Source organism: Ictalurus punctatus, chromosome 23 (assembly GCF_001660625.3).
Source record: "Ictalurus punctatus breed USDA103 chromosome 23, Coco_2.0, whole genome shotgun sequence".
In the NCBI taxonomy this organism is placed as follows: Eukaryota; Metazoa; Chordata; class Actinopteri; order Siluriformes; family Ictaluridae; genus Ictalurus; species Ictalurus punctatus.
Window position 1 is genome coordinate 13709085 of NC_030438.2, and position 21784 is coordinate 13730868.

A 21784-nucleotide genomic window follows, 5' to 3' on the forward strand; every position below is an offset into this window, starting at 1 on the left:
TGCATTTCACCTCCTGAAGAGGAGACTGAAGGGAAGAACCCCCTGAAACAAACAACAACATTAAGAGGCTGTGGTAAAAGCCTGGAAAAGCATCACAAAAGAAGAATTCAACAGTGTGGTGATGTCAGTGAGTCGCAGGCTGGATGCAGTTATTGCAAGCAAGGGATATGAAACTAAATATTAAGAGTTATTTACTTTAATTTACTTCAAGACTTATCTGTTCCTGTCCTCACCTACAAATTGGGTGGTCTGATACAAAAGGTTCTATGTTTTATGTTGTTTAACACGTCTAGACGTAAATACCAGGAAACAAAAGCTGAAATCCTAAACTCTCGCCTCATATCCATCAATTGGCCTTGCCGTTCCAATAGTTACGGAGGGGACTTTATGTTGTGTGTACTGTTTTCATGTTTCTAGGTGAAAGGCTCTATATACTAAAAGGTACAAAGATGTACTCGATGGTGCCACCCAAGCAACGAGGAAAAGTACAGATCGGTACCTTTATTCGTGAGAGTCCTGGTCACAGTATCCATAGCAGGATCTGAAGAACGTTAGCATTGAAATAGTGTTGAAATGGCCATGTTTTGTGTTTAAATATGGTGTGTGTGTGTGTGTGTGTGTGTGTGTTTCCTCAGTGAGTGGCGTGGAGTGTGTGCACTTACTGGACTCTCTGAGTCAAGCCAAGCAGTACTCCTATCACCTGCGTCCTCAGAGTGCCAGCAGCCAGAGCAGAACCAAGGACTGAGAGCAACTCAGCATACGTTCTACTTTAGAACCATTTACTGAACCGTATACACTAAACAGCTTCACCAAGTGAAACCAACAGACAGAAAATGCTGTCATCTGCTTATTTATATATTTGTGTCTGGAAACTGATGGGGTCCTGGATAAGACACCGGTGAGGTACTGAAGGACGTCATGACAACCACACAGGTCAACGCTTAAGCCCACAAACACATTATATGCATGAGATCACCTTTTATCCTGAAATCAACTGGTTATGCACCTGTCATACGGGTGACACATACCTGACAAGTGTATAACAAGACTACCTGCACAGGAAAGCTTAATGCATGCTCAGGCAATATGATGCAATCTGGATACATGTACAAGTGCAGAATTTTCACCAAAACAAGCTTTTTTTTTTTTTTTTTTTTTTTTTTTATAAACAAACCAAAAAAATTGCTGTTTTCTTTGTCCACAAGATGTGTTGTCATTATTGTTTCTGTTATAATTATAAGGATCCTGTAGAATGGGTCACGTGACTGACTGGTTTGATCTTGGTTTCCTGCTTCCAGAGGGCAGAAAAAAGACTATTGTTTACTTTACTTTTATGTACAGACAGGTGACAAATTAAAAGGAAAAAGCAGTGGTTCTGCCATTTAGCGGCAGAGTATAAATGCACAGTTCTCTGTCCAATCATGTTTACATATTGTTTTCATCATTGACTTTTTACAATTTTTTTTTTTTTTTGTCCAGTAATTAGTCCAGAGAGCATGAACGAATGCACGTAATTAACCGCTAACGGGGAATACGGTACAGGTGCGGCGACGATCACTTCTGCAACAGTCATCTTTTGTTGAAGGTTTGGCAATTCAAATCGGCTGAAATACTTTGCTCGCCACGATCTGCAAGTGATTGCTGCAGCCAAAAATGCGTGATTTTGCTACGTCTTGGCATAAAATCTGCAGTAATTTTGAAAAATCGCAAGCTCCGAATACTGCGGAGTTTCCGTGGTTTTGCGTTCATTTCTACACGGACTGATTAGAGGAACATTAACTGCAAATCAATACAAAGTTCTTCTGACTGATCACTTTTATCCTACAGTGAATTATTTTGATCCTGGTGGGTGTGGTCTAATCCAGAGTGACTCCGCCCCATCCACAGGGCATGAAGGCTCACTAAATAGAAATTTACCATGCTGCCTTGCTGCTGTTGGGTCCTTGAGCTAGACCCTTAATCCTCAAATGCTCAGTTGTATCCCGTCTCAGTTGTGAGATGCACAATCGGATAAAAGCATCAGCCAAATGAATTAAATGTAGTGTAAATGCTACAGCCTTCAGGACACCAGATCTCAACAAAGTCGAACACTTATGGGGGATTTTGGAGCCGTGTTCGACAGTACACTCCAGCACCATCATTGAAACACTAATTGAGGGAATATCTCTTGGAAGTATGGTGTTCATCACTGCAGTACAGTTCCAGAGACACATACTATACCAGAAAGCTGTTCTGGCAGCTTGTGGTGGCTTAACATCTTATTAACATGCTTTGTAGTTGTTGTTTTCTTTCATTTGTCCCCCTTCTGTATACATATATTATATATTCTATATAATTATATTAACTGTAGATAGATTTGATTGTATACTCCATCCACGCATTCATATTTGTATCAAGTCCCGTTATTTATTCCACAGCTTTTTATCGTCATTTGGCTTTGTAAAAAATAAATAAAGAAAGAAATTAAAATCTTTTTCATACTGTTGTCATAACGCTGAAAGATGCCTCACGATGCACGTTGTGAAGTTTTTCTGCACAGCAGCTGCCAGTGTTTTAACTTTAGGCTTCCACCACAAAGACCTCCGGGGCTTTAGGGTTAAGCTGAGAAATGCGTTAATTACAGGAGTAAATGAAAGGCCTGCAATGTCAGTCTGCAGCCACAGGCTGAATTCCCTACTAACAGATGTGCCCGATTCCCCGAGTTATCAATTTCCAAATAGTTGTGATGTTTCCATTTGGTCGTAAAAAATTTTCAGTAGCCTTCTTGTAGCAATTACTGAATTTTTTTACCAAATCATTGCAGAGTTTGAACACTTCTGATCATCATTAATGAAGAACTCATGGCACGTCGGTTGTCGAGCGGTTGCTAAGCAGGCATCGTTAGCACTTTTTTCCTTGTGTATCTCTTATTGTATCCAGTACATGTAAACATGGCTTTATTGTTGTGCTAATAAACAGAAAGAAATCAAGAACACTTTGATACATTAATTATCCCAACATGTTTATTTTTCCTCGTAGTCTATAAAAAGCAACATTTGTAAACACGGAAAGACGAACAGGGTGAGAGGAAAGCAGAGGGAAGACGGTGGCTCGGGAGGTTAGTAGATATCCCTCATGGCCATGTTGGCACGGTGACTCGAAAACGTCACGCTGTAGCAGTACAACAGGTCTGTTAGCCACTGCTCTCGGGTCTCGCCACCGTGGTAGCGCTGTCGAAACACACGAAAACACACACACACACAGCAGCAAGTGAATTACAGTCAGGTTTTATTGGCTGTTCCTACATTCCATTCATTTTCTATGCATGTGCGCAACACAGCTACGATTTCAGCAACAGCGGCAAGCAGCAAAGCGACAGTGTGACATTTAAATTGAGATTTTCTCAACTCTACGTAAATTAGGTATGACACAGTAAAGCAACAAATCCAAACAATTAGCTCAAAGGATTCCTCTGCGTCAATCCTACACAGATCAACCATAACATTAAAACTGCCTGCCTAATATTGTGTAGGTCCCCTTTGTGCTTCCAAAACAGCTCTGACCCGTCGAGGCATGGACTCCACAAGACCTCTGAATGTGTGCTGTGGTATCTGATCCCAAGACAGACATTAGCAGGAGATCCTTTAAGTCCTGTAAGTTGTGAGGTGGGGCCTCTGTGGATCGGACTTGTTTGTCCAGCACATTCCACAGATGCTCAATCGGATTGAGATCTGGGGAATTTGGAGGCCGAGTCAACTCTTTGTCGTACCGGTTACCCCCTACAAGACCATCAAAATTTGGCCCTCGTCAAAGTCGCTCACATCCTTACACTTGCCCATTTTTCCTGCTTCCAACACGTCAACTTCGAGAACTGAATGTTCACTTGCTGTATAATATATCCCACCCCTGAACATGTACCAATGTAATGACATAATCGATGTTATTCACTTCACCCGTCAGTGGTTTTAACGTTATGGCTTGGTGTATGTCGCTATTATTGTTTCTCATTGGACCTCAAAAAAAAACACCACCACCACTGGACAGTGCACACCCACAAACAACAGCAGCAGTGGTTGCTACAGAGACCCACAGTAGACAAACTACAAGCGAAACATGAGTGAGTTGTTACTTGTTAACGAGAATGTAGTGTGAGGAAAATTCACAAATTTGTTACAGAACCGAGAATTGGGAAATAATGAGTAGTGAAAAGGAATAGTGATAGGAATTTTGTTCAAATAAATAACATACACTATATGACCAAAGGTTTGTGGACACCTGACCATCACACCTATAAGTCTCTTCTGGTCTGCACTTATATAGCGCTTTTTTATCCTTAGTGGTTCCAAAGCGCTTTACATTGGTTCTCATTCACCCATTCACACACACACACACCAATGGTAGCAGAGCTGCCATGCAAGGCGCTAGCTCCATCAGGAGCAACTTGGGGTTCAGTGTCTTGCCCAAGGACACTTCGGTATGTGGCGTCACGTGGGCCGCTAATTGAACCTCCAAACCTACGATTAGTGGACAACCCGCTCTACCACCTGAACCACAGCCGCCCAAGGTTTTCCCCAAACTGTTGCATCACACAACTGTATAGAATGTATTTGCATGCTGTAGCGTTACAACTTCCCTTCACTGGAACTAAGAAGCCCAACCCTGTTCCAGCATGACGATACCTCTGTGCACAAAGCCAAGTCCATGAAGACATCATTTGCCAATCTGGACTGGACAAACTCGAGTGGCCTTCACCTTTGGGATGAATTGGAACACCTACTGCACCCAAGGCCTCCTTGCCCAAAATCAGTGCCTGACCTCATCAAAGCTCTTGTGGCTGAATGATCACAAATCCCCACAGCCATGCGCCAAAATCTAATGGAAAGCCTTCCCAGAAGAGTGAAGGTTATTATACCAGCAAAAGTGGAGGTTAGGATAAATCTGGAACGGAATGTTCAACAAGCACATATGAATGTTATGGTCAAGCGTCCACAAACTTTTCATTTTAAACTCCATGAAGTGTCTGAAGTGTGGATAATGTGAGATGAGAAATTATAGCATCAGCTGAAGTGCCGTCGGTTGCACCAGTAGAACGTAAACTCAATCGTAGCCTTTTTGAACATAAATGGCCACAATGTACGCGTTTATACAAAACTAAAAAAAAATCATAATTGCACCAAGTCACACCGTTTTAACATAAACGTGGGAAGTAGTTTCGTGTTTTGTTTTGTTTTTTTTTTATCACCAGACATGGCAACCTCGCTGAAATACACTGTACAGCACATATAAATGTAAGCGATCACAGGATAAACTACAAATCTAGCACCATAACACCTAGGACAAATTAATATCGTTGCCAGGTATAAAACAATATACTGAAAAACCTTACAGTTAACATAATAGTATACTTATACTGTTATTCAGTTGTCCAGCATAATTTAAAGCAGATGAAGTCTGCAGCTGCGTCGTTATTTTTCGTTACTAATGTTCCTTAGTAAAATGCCGCTGTTACTCGAGAGCCTGCTTAGAAAAAGCATCTACAAGTGCAAATTCAAGAGATAAATCATTTGAAGTGATTGATTACTGAAGTAAATGCTACACTGAGAAAGATGCGAACTGCGTCTCTGCATCGTAATCTTGGATGTCGTACTTCCTGTTTACGTTGAACGGTGGTTGCGATTGGCTGGTGGTGGTGAAATACGTCACTCAGATTGGATCTACGCTCACTTCATGCACCATTCATTATGAAATAGTCTTGTAGTGCAGCTGATATTCTACATCATGCTAATTTTATGGCTTACTACATTGGGATCAAACTTGCATTCAAAAAAGTGAAACGATACCAAAGATTTCTCCAATCGAAAACAAAAACGGTGATATTTTATTCTCCATTTTGAATCGCACTTCAACCTTTCCGGATGATCGGGCAGGTGAATACATGCGTATATTACTCAACTCTGCAAAAGTTAGCTATTTCAAGATGGTGTGGTTTACCGTCAGGTCCTGAATGATGGTCTGCAGCAAGGCGGCGTTGGCGGCGATGTGATTGCGGAGCTGCGTGTGCTGCAGGAGAAGCGAGAGGATCTGAGCCAGCAGGGGAAGCTCCTCCTCGCACAGGTCACACACGCGTAGAGACTGCAGAACCAATCGCAAAAGACGTGGCACTGTGCTCAGCGCAGCAAAACACGCCTCCCATACTGCATCCCTGTGGAGCAGAGAGACGAGTGACAACTGAGTGATTCAAAAACAATTCTAAACAACAAAATCTTGTGTGTTCGTGCAATATTAGAGGCCTAGCTAAAGCGACGCAACTCTTACGTCTGGGTCTGTTTAATAAAGTTGCTTTCTGTAGTAATTATGGGTGATTCATATGTGATAAATTACAGAGATGGGCGTGTCTACATACACCTTACTTTAATACAGACTGATTTTTATTCTAAGCACTTCGTGTAGGGGGCGTGGCCACACAAGATCATTGTACATTTCATGTTCACACGTTTTATTGTTATGAATTTTAAACTTGGCCAGTGTTTGGTTGCAGTGGGAGACGACAGAAAAGTGTGACAGCTTCCTGGAGCGACTTTTCACTGAATTTTCCCAAAATTTGATGGCCATACATGAACGTGTTACTGAGATATTGCCTCACTTCCTGTTTTCAGTGACCATCTCAGCTTGTTCAGCTTGTGTGCTAAACATATGCTTGGTGGCAATAGGTTAAAGTGTTGCTGAGAAATGATGTGACTTCCTGTATGGTGAATTGAGGTTGGGTTCACAATGCTGTGGTCCAAATTTCATGATGATTTGACAAAATGTTATAGCAGGAAAAAGTGAAAAGAAAAAAACAAAACGTTGGAAAATCCAGTGTGGTGGAAATTAACATCATGGTCGACGTTGAAGTTGGCATTATTATTGCAAACGTATGTCCAACTTTGTCCTGTTGGTGGTGCTAGAGCTGAGCGGAGTTACTGCGTAGGTAGCAGAGTCTGTCCTCCATCACTACCATAGACTCCCATGTGGAAGTATAATCATAAGAAGAAAACATACAATTACAGTAAGGTACCTACGCACTTTCGGTGCTTGGCCCCTAATAATAAATTCTAACAAATCAATGATGTAAACTCATCAAAACCCCCCAATTATGAGCTATATTTAGATATGAACAAATCACTCCATGTCTACGGTTGTGTGCAAAAGTTTGCACCCCCCACCCCCCCACCCCCACCCCCAAAAACTTTCTTGATTGGGGTTGGGAAGTCATATTTGGAAATTTATTACAACATTGAAGGATGCCAAAAGCTATTCAGAGTATCTAAACAGTTAGCAACAGTTGCTAATGTAAAAGGTGGCGATAACAAGTGATTAAAATGTTCACCTTTAGAAATGCAGACTCCAAACACTTTGTATAATACAGCATCATGCTAGTTCTTGTACTCTATGGCTTTTCAGCTATATGCCTTGAATCTTTGTATACTGCGGCTTTATGCTGGCTGTGTAAATCGTGTATAAAAGTTACATGCACACCTGTACTTGACATATGTTTATAGTCTTTATACTTTATAGGCTATCTTTATAACCATAGACGTGAGTCATCAGAGACTTGCACTCTATAAACACCACATAACTGCGCCCTTTATAGCTGGATGGACACTGTAGGGGTGCCTTTTCTTTTGTTTTTTGTTTGGTAGGGAGAGGGGGGATGATTTTCCTTTTTTATTAATTTGGAATAAGGAACTTAGCAATATTGCTTTTACTATTATATGGCGTTACTCACAACGACTTTAATTCTACAGCAACAAGGTTCTTTTTTTCCAATGTATTTTCATCGGAAACGACAAAAATGGTGTTTTGTTTCTTTGATTTTTGTTACAACCCTCATATTCCACCGGCACAACAAGCCTGATACGAACTCCCCCCTCAAATGTATGTTATTGTCACAAACCTCTTGCGGGCGCTTTGCTCCAGCTGCAGCAGCAGACTGAGCATGCTCAGACAACAGTCTGCCAAGAAGTGGAGGAGTGTGTCATTGGGCAGGAGGCTGTGATCCAGCAACCGTGGAATACACCTCAACAGGGAGGCACACAAGCAGTCCGGCACCACCACCAACCCACACTAGATACACATACAGACACGAAAAATCAGTCAATTAGATCCAAAAATGTGAGATTTTTTTAAAACCCATCATGCATAGCATTACACTGACCAGGTTCTTGATGATGGCATTTTGTAAGATTTCAAAACACTGCCCTCGGGAGCCCAAAGTCTCCAAACAGTGACATACTTCCTGTAGGGTAGGCAGAAACAGGGCAAATGTTTATTAAAATATATATATTTTATTTTTATATATATATATATATATATATATATATATATATATATATATATACACACACACACACACACACACACACACACACACTCACACATACATATTTTATATATATACACATATTGTTTAACCTTTTGATGAAAAAAATGCATAAAAATACTCTGCTCTCATGGATGTCAAACAATTGCAAACAAAACACAGGTTTATCAACAAAATATATCTTTGTTAAATATAGGTGTGCAACAATTATTGGCACCCCTATGAATTTATATGAGAAAAAATATATTTGAAGTATATTCCCACTGATATTTTTAATTTCGTGTAGTACACTTTGGGTGACTAGGAACAGGAAATTGTTCAACCATGACTTCCTGTTTCACAGGGTTATAAATATGAGGTAACACAGGCCAAATTCCCTTAGTCATTCATAACAATGGGTAAGACCAAGGAATATAGCTGTGATGTGCAGCAAAAGGTTGTTGAGCTTCACAAAATGGGAAGTGGCTATAAGAAAATAGCCCAAGCATTGAAAATGCCCATTTTCACCATCAGGGCAATAATTAAGAAGTTCCAGCCAACTGGAAATGTTCTGAATCAACCTGGAGTTGGACGTGTGTCGATATTGTCTCAACTCACTTTGAAGAGGATGGTTCGAGTGGCCAAAAATCTCCAAGGATCACAGCTGGAGAATTGCAGAAGTTAGTTGGGGTCAGAAAGTCTTCAAAACTACAATCTGACGTCACCACAAGTTGTTTGGAAGGATTTCAAGAAAAAAGCCTCTACTCTCATCCAAAAACAAGCTCAAGTATCTTCAGTTTGCCAGACACTACTGGAACTTCAGATGGGATCGGGTTCTATGGTCAGATGAAACCAAAATAGAGCTTTTAGCAATAAACACCAGAGGTGGTTTTGGTGCACACAGAGAGGTAGCCATATGGAAAAGTACCTCATGCCCATGGTTAAATATGGTGGTGGCTCTTTAATGTTTTGGGGCTGTTTTTCTGCCAGAGGACCTGGACATTTTGTTAGGATACATGGCATCATGGACTCAAATATCAACAGATATTAAATGAAAACCTGACTGCCTCTGCCAGAAAGCTTAAAATGGGCCATGGTTGGATGTTCCTGCTGGACAATGATCCAAAACATCCATCAAAATCAACACAAAAATTATTTACTGACCACAAAATGAAGGTCCTGCCATGGCGATCTCAGTCCTCTGAACCCACAGAAAACCTGTGGGGTGAACTGAAGAGGAGAGTCCACCGGCATGGACCTTGATATGTGAATGATCTGGAGAGATTCAGTATGGAGGAACGGTCTCAGATCCCTTGCTATGCATTCTCCAACCTCAACAGGCATTTTTTTTTTTTTTTGGATAAACCTATGTTTTGTTTGCAATTGTTTGATATCCATGAGAGCAGAGTAGAAAGAGTATTTTTGTGAATTTTTAATCAAAAGGTTAAACAATAAAGAAATTTTTTTCCCCACAGTCTTCTTTGCTCATATTTACCAAGGGTGCCAATATTAGTGGAGGGCACTGTATATTCATACTGAAGTTATGAAAATGAAAACAAAGTACAAAATTTTGACCGATATTACTTTATACTTTAAAAAAAAAGAAAGAAAAAAAAAAGTATTATCTTACATATAATCTAAGATCATTATAATGGCTATTTGTAATGTTTATGAAAATATGTCCTAATCATTTTTATTGCCAGATATGGGGCAAAATCCTGCAATCCACAACTGATTAAACATGAGCGCACACATTATTATATTTAGAATGAGATAAAGAATACTTTGATTAAAAAAAAAAAAAAAGGCCTTCAAAGAACAAAACTAACACACACACACACACACACACACACACACACACACACACACACACACACACACACACACAGTGACAGGCTTTAAAGGGTTAACTAGCCACTGATAGCCGTTAGTGGTAATGGATGTTGACACCGGACAGATTAGCGACAACTCCTCGTTGTTTCAACTTAAATTTTATGAGCACAAACAATAAATAAGTGTGTGTGTGCGCATGCCTGTGTGTGTCGTACGAGCTGAAATCAAATAGTGCTAATAGAATTAGAGAGGATTGGATTAAACAGATGAAGGCAGATGGGAATGTCATTCAGAGCAGGTTATTATCTAACATTAATCAAACTAACTGTGTTAACACACATTACACACAATTTAGATTGGATACACCTGATTGCCAATAAAGCAGTGAACACCCAGCAGTGATGCGTGCACACACACACACACACACACACACACACACACACACACACACACACACACACACACACACACACACACACACACGTTCAATTGATAGCATATAATATGCACTTAAGCTAAACTGGTGTTTGCAATAATACAGTGACTTTTTTGGTTTTATGTATCCAAGTTGTTTAATTTACAATACACTAATACAAAAAAAGAAAAACTGCCAGGAAAACAGTAACAGTGCGTAAAAAAAAAAAAAAAAAAAAAAACTATGAAAACTGAGTTCGCCGATACCTTAATTTAATGTCTACTAAGATAAAAAGTAAAACTATAGAATATTATAGAAAAAATTTAATTAACAATTTTAAAGATTCAATACAAATGTTTAACATTAAATCAGCTGCTTCCAAGGTTTACTATTGGAATTAAAACACAAAACAAAACAGAAAAGAAAGAAAGAAAAAAAAAAAACCAACAGCAACATTTCAGAAAAATGCATTGATACTGATATCGTCATACTGCTGAGCAATACTGTATAACATTCAGATGGATAGCTATAACTGTACTATTTACTGTACGTGTTTAACTACAGTTGCGGTCATAAGTTTACATACGTCTTGCAGAATCTGTAAAATGTTAATAATAAATAAGGAAAAATAAATAAGGATTTTCTCTGAAGAACAGTGGGCAGTTTAACTGCTCAGGACAAACAAGAGACTCATGAACAACTCACAAAACATAAATACAGTCACTGATCATCCAGGTAACGACACACAGGATTAAAAATCAAGCGTTTGTAAACTTTTGAACTGGATAATTTGTGTAAATTCAGTTATTATAGTTTCTTGTGGACTTTATGTAAACATCTGTTATGTGAAACAGCTTATTGGGGGTTGTACTAAATAAAAAACTAAATGCAATTTTTATGATCGCGCTTATTTTTGGAATTATTAACATTTTGCAGATTCTACAAGGCGTATGTAAACTTATGACCTCAACTGTATTAAACAGTGACAGGAAATGTTAAGTAGACAGAGATACACAGATTTTCGCTTCCTAACTTGACAGCACAGGTTGTTCAGAAAATTCTGAGCTTCCTATGAGTTATAAAGCAAAGACTACGAGTTACGAAAACAAAGATGCGAACACGGTCAGAGGATCGTAATTTCCGTTGTGACATGACGTGAACACGGCTAGTGCGGAGAGTCAGAATCTAAAGTGTTGGAAAAGGATTCTGAGTTGATGGACTTATGTTGTTTTAAATAGTAGGATATTATTTCTTATTTCCTACTTTTACAAAAAGTTTGGCTAAAGTATTTGAAGAGACACAGTATGAGGCTATTTCTCAACTTGGTTTAATTAAGTTTGACATTGAAAGTGTACTTTATGAGGGTATATATGTGTGTGTGTGTGTGTGTGTGTGTGTGTGTGTGTGTGTGTGTGTGTGTGTGTGTGTGAGTGAGAGATGACTCTTTCCCTCATTAGACCTTATTATTCTCCGTCAGCCTCACCTGTTGGCATCACCTCTCATTACAGTATCCGTGGTGATGCGAGCCGTTACAGCCACGTACAGAATCACTGATTGACTCGGACATCGAAATGAAAGCTTGTCCGAAATTATACTGAGGAATTATCAGGCCCGTGCGTGTGTGCTTGTGCGCGTATGAGTGAGTGAGAGATGTAGGAGCTGTTAGAGTAGGAGAGAGAGAGAGAGAGAGAGAGAGAGAGAGAGAGAGAGAGAGAGAGAGAGAGAGAGAGAGAGAGAGAGAGAGAGAACATAGCTGGAGGGCATGCTTTTTGTCAGGTTTTAATTTCCGTGTAAAATGTCAGCTGCTGATGGTGTCCGCTGGCTGGCATTAGCATTTCACTTTAGCCAGCGGCGCTCCGATAACCAGCCCTTATTGAAATATGGAGCCGGTGCACTGTGATAAACCCCCCCCAATCCCTACCCCCGACGTCTGCTCTCCAGGGGGCAACTACATCACTCACGTGTGTGTGGAATACGAACTGTGGATGGTCCGTTTATTTGATAACGGCTAAAATAAGGGGTTGATTGACAAGACTTGAAAGAAGGAGGTGCCTGGTATAGACTCTATTACGCCTACTTAGGGGTCAGGAAGTAAGGTGTGCATGCGTGTGTGTGTGTGTGTGTGTGTGTGTGTGTGTGTGTGTGTGTGTGTGATCATGGTCATTAAGGCATGACAAGCTGGCACAGACGAGAAACAACTGAGCCTTGAGTACACAGAGAGACAGAGTGAGAGAGAGGAAGAGAGAGAGGGAGAAAGACAAGATATCCCACCTCGACCACGACCCAGTGGTGCGTGAACTGTTCGAGTGGTGTGGTGAACACGCTGAGGGGTGAGAGGGCTGACGACGGCAGCAAACCTTCATCATCTTCCTGCTGTAGAGTCCTCAGTCTCTCAGATGAGAAACCTGAGAAGCAGAAAGAGCGAGCAGTCTCAGACCAGCACTGCTTGACAACCAAATGTAAATACAGTGAAAGCAACTTTGGGCTATTCCAACACACTGCTCTCGGGCCGCCCAGCCAGTGCCATCAAACCCCTTCAGATGATTCCGAATACAGCAGCACGCCTTATCTTCAACCAGCGCAGAAGAACCCATGTCACGTCCCTCTTCATCTCCCTCCCACTGGCTTCCTTTAGCTGATCGCATCAAATTCAAGCCCTTGATGCTCATGTATAAGACCTTGTCTGGAACAGCAACCCCCTACCTCAACACTCCCCTTCAAGTTTATGTTCCCTCACGCAACCTGCGACTGGTGCCTGGTAGTGCCTCCTGGGCGAGGCATGAGGTCCCTTTCCAGAACCTTCAAACTGACTGTCCCTCAATGGTGGAATGAACTTCCAACCTCAATATCTCCAAAAAACGGGTAAAGACTCACCTCTTCCGTGAACGCTTAACTGACCCCTAACTTCCCCCTCCCCACAAAAAATTAGGGGTTAGGAAATCAACACACTGGTGGAAAATAAAACTCACTTTGTCGCACCACGATTAATCGCGTCCGTTGTGAATATCTCCATAGGGAGGTACTGTTTCGATTCAACAGCGTCATCGTATCGTACATTCGCGTTGCTTAATCGCGCTCAGTGTGAAAGGCCCTTTACACCTCTACTCTGCGCACTCTGCTTCTCTAGAACTCAATTCAAAATCTTGCATTTTAGCACTAATTGTATCGTTCTCTGCTTGATATATCTCTTTGCTTGCATTTCCTCATTTGTAAGTCGTTTTGGAGAAAAGTGTCAGCTAAATGAATAAAATAGAAATGAGAATGGTCAGACTGGTTCAAGAAAGGTGACAGTAAGGTGACAGTAGCGCAAATAACTACTCTTTACAACCATGGTGCGCAGGAAAGCATCTCAGAACACACACCACATTGAATATTCAAATGGATCCGCTACAACAGCAGAAAATCGCATCGGGTTCCGTTACTGAGAGCTGAGAGCAGGAAGCTGGGGCTGCGGTGGGCACAGGCTGGCCTAATCTGGGGAAATTACATCGTCTGATCTGTTGAATCTCAATTCCTTCAGAGACATGTAGATGGTAGGGTCAGAATTTAGCATCAACAGCATGAATCGATGGACCCACCCTGCTTTGTGTCGACAGTTCATCCAGGTGGTATAACGGTCTGGGGAATGTTTTCCGCTTAATATTTGGGCCCATTAATGCCAATCGAGCATTCGTTGAGTGCTGCAGCCTTTCCGAGTTTCGTTGTTGATCACATGCATCACTTTATGGCCACAGTTTACCCATGTCGTAATATCTACTGCCAGCATTATGAAACATCATTTCAGAAACCACAAGTGGGCTCTAACTGGTTCTATGAACATGACAATGAGTTGAGTGTACCTCAATGGCCTCCCACTCACCAGATGTGAATTCAACAGTGCACATTTGGGATGTGTTAGAAGAGGAGATCTGCAGCAATTATGTGATGCAATCATGTCAACATGAACCAGACTCTCGAAGGAATGTTTCCAACACCCTGTGGAATCCATGCTATGGAGAATTGAGGATGTTTTGGGAGCAAAGAGAGGTGGGGTCCTACCTAGTATTACATATTACTATGGTGTAAAAAAGTGCAATCATTACAGCTGTTCTACATAGTTAACATACTTTTTTTTTTTTTTTTTTAAACACTGGTCTGGGGCACTAATTGTACTTTATATAGTTGTGTGTACAACGTCCCTGAACTCTCTTAGTTCACACTATGTAGTGTATAAGTGACCCTTAAAAAATGTATGAAGTAAAGACATTGAGTATGTTCGGCTTCACATCATCACAAGATGTTCCTTAATAAGAGGTAACACATGGTCAAATAGTGCTGTTAATAGCAATGTCATACTCTGGCTTCAAATCAGTTCTGGAGACTGAGAGGGCCATAGCAAGACTATAGTAACATTTTGACAAATTCTACAATAGAGACTCATTTCCCCTTTTTTCAGCCAGAAACCATGCAACTGTGCAAAAACTGTGTAAAAACAGTCAGGGCGAGGTAATTTTTTTTGTTCCATGTCTAGTTGTTAGTACACGTTTGAGTTCTTTCCTTTTTCAGGACAGTCCAAATTGTTGTACTGGCTATGTCCAATGTTTGATTGATTTCCCCTCTTTTCCCAGCTTCAAAATGGCTTGCTTTTCTCCCATAGGCGGCTCTCTGGTCATCACGTTGGTTTATCCGTTTTAACGACGACTGCAGTCTTCACATGCGAAACCCGGGACTCAAGCCGAGAGTAGACATTCAGAGCTATTCATTGTTTAAAGAATCAATCTAACAGAGCACAGCTGGGTAACAAGATACGCCGGTCAGTCACAAGTTCCAATACTTTTGATCACTTGCAACAAAAAGGCACCATGTTCTAAGTTGTTTAACACATCTAGATACAAATATCAGGAAATGAAATATGAAATACTGATCTATTGTCTCATATTCATCTTTTAATCTCAAACCCAAATGTGTATAGCAAAAACTAGGAATTGGCTTTGACATTCCAGGACTTTTGGAGGGGACTGTAAATGTTTCTAGCATCCAGTCACTATGAAATATGTAGCAACACAAAATTCTTGTTATTATTAACATTAGCCCCAAAGTGTCAACAAAGAAAAAAGAGGGGGAAAAAAGCGAAAGAAAAGGAAAGAACTTGTTCTTGTTGCAATTCTTATTGAAATGATGAACTATATGAACAGAGTACACATGCACTCAATTTAATTTAATTAGTTTTTGTCACTGTAATGTTACCTAAAAAGCTCATTACAATTTATATTCCAGTGTGTGTGTGTGTGTGTGTGTGTGTGTGTGTGTGTGTATACCTATCAGTGTTGAGAAAAGGAAACTGAAGTAATCCACGTCCCGCACTGGCACATCCTGCGAACTGCTGGACCAGCCACTTAAAGGAGACCTGCACAAGACCACACACACCCACACCCACACACACACACCCACACACCCACACCCACACACACACACCCACACACACACACCCACACACACACATTACTGCGCAGTGGTCCAGCACTGATCTGCTCTCCCATTACAATGTGTCCCACTGTGCTTGTGTGTGCACTGAAAATGTCAGTCTAAAAATACCAGACACCTGAGACCCCCCCCCATTTCCTCTAAAAACACATTAAAAAGGTGGCCAGTGTTAATATACGGACTTCACACGCGGCTGCGTCGAACACAATCTGATGTGCGGAATCCCTATCCTTACTTTACCTCAACTGGTTCAGCTTAGCACACCAGCGTCCTCGCCGGATTGTCCCCCAGAACATTCTTTAACTAGACGCCATCCAAATCGGGGCCGGTAATTAGTGCTAAAGTCACCGAATGCATTTTCATAACATCTAACTGTGAGAATCAATTACTGCGTTTTGACTTGGGAAGGATGTTTTAAATTATTTGTGCTTTGTTTAAAAAAATATATATATTTAATTGAATCGAGTATTAAGAATTCAACATAGACACTCAGGCATGGTGTCACAACAACAACAAAATAATAATAATAATAATAATAATAATAATAATAATAATAGTAGTAATATTTTATTAATACAGTGGTATATGTACTATTGAGTTATTATAATTATTAGCCAATTCTGCTCATGTGAATTGAACAAGTTTAATCCAAACCTCAATAACTCCAAAACAATAAATAAACACAAATGAAATAATGACAACAAATAATGTCAACTTGGACCTAATGTGGTCTGTTAAATAGCCAGTTGGCTCTGATAAATAGCCAGAATATTACTGCACACGTTTAAATAATGAGCCTAATAAAATTAAACCTCTGCTGAGGGATCTGTGAAATTTATTTTACATTTAAATGGGTCCCTGGCTGTTAGAGTTTTGAGAACCCTTGCTCTAGAGACCCTGGACTGCACACCGCATCATTTGTCATTTGGTGCTACACTACTAGCTTTTGCATGATATGTTTTTACATTATTATGCATTTTGACTGCAGTATTTGGTAAAAAGAAAATCATAAAGTAGTATTTTACTACTGCCCCCCGCTCCCCCACCCCCATAAATGGTGCACAGCTTAGCTAAAGTAATATATATTAAGTGAAAGTAAATACATGTGTTCTTAATTGTTCTTGCCAGATTGGCCTTTGCAATATATTTTCTTTCAGTTGCAATTGTAAATAAACTTATGAAGTGCAGCCTTAAAAAGAATCCTTGTTAAAGAAACTTGTTAAAGAACTTGTTAAGAAGTGCAAAAAATGAAAATGGAAACGCTGAAATATGCATTTTAAAACTCACACACACCCAAACTGCCACTTTACTGGATCACTGAGATAATTAGAGAACCGTTTCGGTCATGTTTCTCTATAAAAGAAATTTGAGCGAGGCTGCTCATGTGCGCGCGTGTGTGTGTGTCCATACGCATGTGTGGTGAGCATTCGAGGACAATATGCTCACAGTCTCTGCTAACTGGATTATTTTAGACTGGGCAATGTAGTGGGGAGTGGGCCAAAAAATGTTTTTTTTTTCAATTTGCACGTGGTACGGTTTCATGTGTTGTGTTTAAATATCTCATCGACCATCAATCACAGGGTGCACACTTACACATATTCTCTCATACCGTCCTGTAAAACTAAACTATTACAGCACTCTAATGGGTTTCATTTATTTAGTTGTGTTTGTAAATATATAAAAAAAAAATCTCATTTTTTAATGTAGAAAATGAAAAAATTGAGACAATTTACTGGGCTAATAACAGCTATAGGTGGAGAAAAAAAAACAACAGCAAATACTCTGAAGCTTCCTACAAATAATTAATTTTACCTGAAGACTAGAATCTTGATGCTGCGCTCAACGACTGATTCTTTGTTCACCTTCACACTATTCATTTGGACGTAATCATCCCTGTTATGAAAGGGACCTGTAACTGAATCTTGCTGTTGCGGCTGCATGATCCATATACGCCAAGCACATCTAACAGCCATATCATCCAGTGGAAACCGCCGACATGTTTAAATATTCAGCAGGAAACATGACATCTGCGTGCAGACCCAGGTGTAGTGCGAGGCTGCTGTAATCAGATTTGTATGTTGTGTGCGCGTGTGGATTTTATAATGTAATGAATTTCCATCAGTTCACAAGCATATGTATATAGATCATATATAGATCCATTTACACACAGTTTTGCATCAAATCGAGCACTCAGGGGCTTTTCTAATAATTCATCTGGGACTGTAATTAAATCAACCAACCGTAAACATGGTGTAGGATGTCCCTAATGTAGTACAGGTGTGTGTGTGTGTTTTTTTTGTATTCTGTTACAACAAAAGCTGCAAGAGTTCGAACATTATTTATACCACTGTAACATAACATTTAAAGATGCCACAAATAATTTTTTATAGGTTGCACAACGAACAAACATATGCACTGAAAATCTTGTGTGAGGAAAAAAAATCAAATAAAAAATAAATAAAAAGCTTCTGCATTGTTTTAGTCCTCTTTACACAATATTCTGGATGTTTACCTAATGTTGAAATATGAATGTAATGTTGAAAATGAGAAATTCTATGCGATAAAATGTAATCAAATAAAATAAATAACACTATGAAATACTGAATCCATAGCATTGGAACACATTTGAAAATTGACAAATTTTTATTTTTTTGCTCTGAATTGACTGAAGTAGTTTTAGTTCAGTGTTGACATTTTTAAAAACTAAAATAAGCCAAAAATATTCAAATATCTTTTTCCTGATTAATGTTCACAAATTTAGATGTAATAATTTAGTTTTCAGAAATTCAGAAAAATAATCGGGCTGTGCGATCCACTGCTCAAATCTGACCAGTCAAAATCAGTTTGCAAAACTCACAACACGAGTAAAGAATCTGGGCGATCCAGGGATAGGCGACGGCAGTCAATCCTGGAATGAGAGTCCGAATATGAACTGGATAGATATCGGTTCATTGCCTTCCAGGCTCGATTGCATTTGCCTTTCAAGGGTAGCCCAGATTGGAATTTGAAAACAGCAGGGGAGATTTTTATTTATTTATTATTGAATTATATTCTATTATATAATGTGTGTGTGTGTGTGTGTGTGTGTGTGTGTGTGTGTGTGTGTGTATGTGTGTATATATATATATATAATATATATATATATATATATATATATATATATATATATAAAATATATATATATATATATATATAGAGAGAGAGAGAGAGAGAGAGAGAGAGAAGATATATATATATATATAGATAGATAGATAGATAGATACTTCATTTTTTTTTGAAAGAGTGAATTTTAAAATGTGAATTTCTAAACACTGAACATTTCAAGGAAGTTAATTCAAAAACAAATAAATATAAATGTATGGTTTTTGCTGTAATGTAATTCTATGCGATTAATTCAATGAAGTTTACATTTCATTGTTAAATGTACAAAGGCTTTTAACCTACAAATCTTTAGGTCAAATCTTTTTTTTTGCTTCCACGGTATTCCCACATCATGCTCAACGTTCCTAGGATAGGTTCCATGTCCACTGCAACCCTGACCAGGATAAAGCTGTTAATGAACATGAACTATTGAACTTTTCTAACTATTCAAATTTTCTAATGTTAAATAGTCACCAAAAAATATATCTATATATATAAATAAATAAATAAAAATAAAAAAGTAATTTGTTATCAAAGCAGCTATACATTTAGTGAATTTAACTCAAGCTACTCTCAATGTTTTCTCAGGTTCAAACTTAGTGACTTCAAACCCTCTCACAACAAGCAACTTGTTTATCTGTGATGTAAGTTTTCTTGTGTTCACTCAAAATTCCTAATAAAATTGGCCGTTTCTTTACTAAGACACAATGACTTTTGAAACCTTTCACCACATCAGGCATTGCTTATTGTACACAACTAAACTTATGCATGTGCTCAACCTACAGATTTAAGCAGTTATTTCAACGAGCAAAAGTAAACCACTACAAAAAACATTTTATCAATAAAAGTAAATCTTTTGTTATCTCAGGCAAGATTACATCATTCTTCATTAAGAAAAGTCAAGTTTCTACCGAAAACAGTAGCAACAGCTACTAATGCATAACACATAGAGGATCGGTGTAACTGAGAAAAATGAGTCAGTATCAGATGTTAGTTGTTAGAAGACGACAATTAACACGATTTAAGGTAAGAGCACGGTTGCGTATTTACTTGAATGTTGCAACAATAATTTAATTAAATAAAGCACGTGATGTGCAAACAGGATATGCAGATATATTTCAGATTCATATGAGTATTTCGCAAACAGCTAAAAAGGTATCCTCTTCAATTTGAACTAATGCGTTCTGAATGACTCGGGTCACATTTTGTTTTTCAAACGGTTCTTGGCTCGGAATTCTGGAGCCGCTTTTCACGTACAAAGTTATTAACAATCATTTTAAAGCACATTAAAAACACATTTGAAAAAGAAGAAGAAAAAAGCCAAAAAATGTACCTCATGACCATGAATTGAAAGAAATAATAAACACTGAACAAGAAGTGAATGAGCTACTAAATTTCTTTTGAATTTTTTATAAATGTTAGTTATTGTGACAGTGAAACCTAAAAATACAATTACTTTTAAAAACGTCATAAAGTGGTATATAGCGTAAAATTTTAATTGAATAAGGTGTAAATTCAGTTAAGCTTTAAAATATTGAAAGTTCATTTTAATAGAGAATTAGAGAAACAGTATTATTACAAGTAAAAAAAAAAAAAGAAGAAGTAAAATTAACATTACAACTTAAGCCTGCTACCACTACATAAACAAATGAGTGACAAATTAAAGAGAAAAAACAAACGAACAAACAAATGAGCAAAAACATGGTGGCTCTGTTATGCTACTGCGTTTTGCTGGAATGGTTTGGGCCGACTCATCCCCTTCTGACTAATCCCCATTATCCTATGATGAAACACTGATGAGAGTGGTCTCTTCTAGGATGACCCCGCCCCCATCCACGGTGCGTAGGGGTAAGTGATAGTTTGAGGAATATGAAAATGATGTACATCATATGCCATGGTCTTTACAGTCACTAGATAGATATCAAACAAATTGTATGCCTATTTTGGACTGCTGTGTTAGACAGCGCTCTCTACCAAACATCAAAACATCAACTGAGGCAATATCATTTGGAAGAATGGTGTTCATAGCTTTGGTAAAAGTTCCACAGACTTGTGGTTTAGGATGTGGTCAGGAGTTTGAGTGACCCAAGGCATGCTGCAATGGCCAAATATCAAGGGACAATGCAAACTGTATAAACAGTGCAATACTGCCCCCTACTGCCTTTGCAGAATGGCAACCAGAAGCCATTACCTCTAGTGCCCTTATTCCTGTCTATGCTCTACACTCATCCTAGTGAGCAAACAGCCCTGAGGAACTGAAGTGTATAACACACACACACACACACACACACACACACACACACACACACACACACACACAATATCACACACGCACTGTGTTCGCAGACAGAGCTCCCATTAGAATTGTAAGAAAACACACAAATAAAAGAGTGGCTTTAGGCTAGTGTCTAAAAACCACAGAGGGGCCACAGCGCATCTCTCTCTCTCTCACACACACACACACACACACACACACACACACACACACACACGTCCTGATGCTCACAGCATGTGGTTGACTTCAAAATACGCTGTCAATCACTCACTGCTCAAGTTCCACAAATCAACATGGACCCTCCAAAAAAAAACAAAGAAACAAACAAACAAAGCAA

General features: G+C 39.2%; 2 protein-coding genes across 5 annotated transcripts in view; one reads left to right on the top strand and one right to left on the bottom strand.

Moving 5' to 3' along the window:
• The window catches only part of invs (inversin), a 45327-nt gene extending 44164 nt beyond the window's left edge, over positions 1-1163 (top strand). For all 4 annotated transcript variants that reach the window (XM_017453244.3, XM_017453243.3, XM_017453246.3 and 1 more), the window contains exon 19: positions 636-1163. In XM_017453244.3, the coding sequence (XP_017308733.1) occupies positions 636-745 (110 nt within the window). In that variant the 3' untranslated portion in view covers positions 746-1163. The remainder of the gene's footprint in view (positions 1-635) is intronic.
• A 1821-nt stretch (positions 1164-2984) lies between these two features.
• Positions 2985-21784, bottom strand: part of tex10 (testis expressed 10) — a 34523-nt gene continuing 15723 nt past the window's right edge. The window contains exons 11-16 of the mRNA XM_017453248.3: positions 15866-15954; positions 12840-12973; positions 8177-8257; positions 7916-8085; positions 5971-6181; positions 2985-3209 (exon numbers count right to left, since the gene is read on the bottom strand). Of these exons, the coding sequence (XP_017308737.1) occupies positions 3099-3209; positions 5971-6181; positions 7916-8085; positions 8177-8257; positions 12840-12973; positions 15866-15954 (796 nt within the window). The 3' untranslated portion in view covers positions 2985-3098. The remainder of the gene's footprint in view (positions 3210-5970; positions 6182-7915; positions 8086-8176; positions 8258-12839; positions 12974-15865; positions 15955-21784) is intronic.